The sequence below is a fragment of the Triticum urartu genome, chromosome 2A, assembly GCF_056163025.1.
Source record: "Triticum urartu cultivar PI428250 chromosome 2A, HENAU_Tu73, whole genome shotgun sequence".
NCBI classification, from domain to species: domain Eukaryota; kingdom Viridiplantae; phylum Streptophyta; class Magnoliopsida; order Poales; family Poaceae; genus Triticum; species Triticum urartu.
Genome location: NC_141874.1, coordinates 674385020 through 674387209, shown reverse-complemented (window position 1 = coordinate 674387209; position 2190 = coordinate 674385020). Strand labels below are relative to the sequence as shown.

At 58.0% G+C, this 2190-nt stretch overlaps 1 protein-coding gene across 1 annotated transcript; it reads left to right on the top strand.

Moving 5' to 3' along the window:
- The first annotated feature begins 795 nt into the window (after positions 1–795).
- On the top strand, positions 796–1901 carry LOC125534013 (uncharacterized). Its single transcript, XM_048697320.2, has one exon. It carries the CDS (start codon positions 1185–1187, stop codon positions 1719–1721), a length of 537 nt encoding a protein of 178 aa, XP_048553277.2. The 5' UTR covers positions 796–1184; the 3' UTR covers positions 1722–1901.
- Positions 1902–2190: the final 289 nt, after the last annotated feature.

The window sequence follows — 2190 nt, the reverse complement described above, 5'->3', positions numbered from 1 at the left end:
AGGTCCGATAACCCAAGATGACATGTTTGAGACGTGCATTTCCTAGTCATGCGTTACGTGTTAAACATAACTAGATTTCTTCAACGTTGTTAAGCCAAGGCTCCATTTTTGTGCAACCATGCATTACATGCACGATGAAGATGTGAAACCATATATCTAATTGCCATTGTATGTACGATGACAATCTGACCTCAAGATGTATGACCTCACTCTGTTGTGTCACGTGGAGCATCCAACACATCATCATCTTCCTTTATGGTTGACAACCGCACCAAAAACACGGCACGGCCAAGGCCACCGTTTTGGTGAGTGTTGGTTGGCTCAAGGATAATTTTGGTGAGCTACTTGTTGATGGCATGATTCGGTTTTCCGTGTTGGCGGTTTTCTCGTAGCTGCCGTTGGAGCTCCATCTTGTAATCTTCTGAGTTTCCCCATGTCGTCTCCGGGCATTGCGTTTGCCTTGGCAACATCGATCATCTGTAAGTGTTGTCTTCTATTTGCTTATCACATAACTGGTGCTGCATCATCCAACCACTGATATATCTACCTTGGTGGTTGATCTATGTGTTGTGTGGTAACCATGTGCTTTATATTTTGCGTTTTATGTGTTTCTTGCTTCGATGAGATGTATTTCCCCTCAAGGTCATTAAAATTTTAATCCAACCTTCCACGTAAACTGGATCATGATTTCCAATACGGTTTCCCGCATAAGCCAACTCAATTTCTTTTGAATCGAGATCAATTTACAGGTGCGCCCCTCTCTCGGGTGACTGACCGAAAGAGTGAAGACGTGAAACCATACATCACATCACCATTTTACATACCGCGACAATCTAAGCTCAAGATGTCCGACCTCACTCTGTCGTGCCACATGTAGCATCCAGCGCATCATCATACCCCCCTGCAATGGTTGTTGGCAAGATGGAAAACACGCCAAAAACCGGTGCGGTGCCCCTTGGATCTCCAAGAACCGCACCAAAACGCCGTTCACCGGAGAAAGTCCGTGGGCCGGCCCTGGCCCCGCTTATATGAGAGACGGACCCTCTGCTTCCCCGCGTCCCTAGAGCCAAGCCAACCAACGAACGCCGCAACTCGCTCCCCGCCTCTCCCTCCGAAACCGCGAGCGCCAGCGGGATCCATCGCAGGTTCGCAACCGAACGGACGGACGGACGGACGGCGCACACATGGGCATGGCCGGCGACGACTGGCGCTGCCGGAAGCACCCGCCCGTGCCCTGCGGCGGCGTGTGCCCGCACTGCCTCTGCGACCGCCTCCTCCGCCTCTGCCCCGACTGCGCGCGGACGCGCCCCTGCGCCTGCGCCTCCCCCTCCTCCCCGTCCTCCTCGGCCTCCTCCGCCTCCGTCGGCCGCGTCTGCAGCCTCATCGAGCGGGAGCGCCGGATCGGGCGCTCGCGGTCCGTGGCCGGCGGCGGCAGCGCCGACGAGAGGCGCCGGTCCAGGGTCTGGGGCTGGGCCTCGTTCCGGAAGCCCGCGGCCGGCAAGGGCATGGAGCTGGAGAGCGAGGAGGAGCGCCACGCCGCCGAGGACGCGGCGGCATTGGAGTTGGAGCGGTCGAGCTCCGCCTCCGCGGAGAAGCTGGCGCCCAAAACGGGCGGGTGGGACCGGTTCCTGCCCGGCCCGATCAAGGCGCTGCGCCACCGCAAGTCGCGCGCTTCCGCCGGCGCCAGCGCCCGAGGCGACCGCCGGGAGGGCGTGAGGTGAGGTGAGATCGCCGGCCGGCGCGCGGCTAGGTCGTCTTCTTTCCGTGCCTGTTGTGATGATCCATGGATCTCGTTGGTTGGTGATCCTGTAACCCCGAGTCGTCCCGGCCCCTTCCTTCGGGCCTCGCCCGTGATTATACATAATAAAGGTGTGCATAGAATGTGTTAGCTGGTGATCCAATCCCGTTCTTCCCCAGCCTTGGAAATGGGGTTCCACAGTTCATTCTGGCTCAGGTTCAGCAATGGCGATCGATTTCTCAACTGATCTGTGCGAGGTTTCGAGGAGAATGCGTCCTGTAGCCGGCGTCGCCGCGGCAGCGTCTCTGGGCCGTCCTTTGCCAACAGTTTTGGCTGTTTGCGCGGGTTTCTGCATGCCGCCGTTCCGTCCGCGCCATCACCGTGGCGGCAGAGCACGGCGCGCACGCCACCGCCTCGTCATTTTCCGCTTGGGAAGGACCGATGGCGCTAGC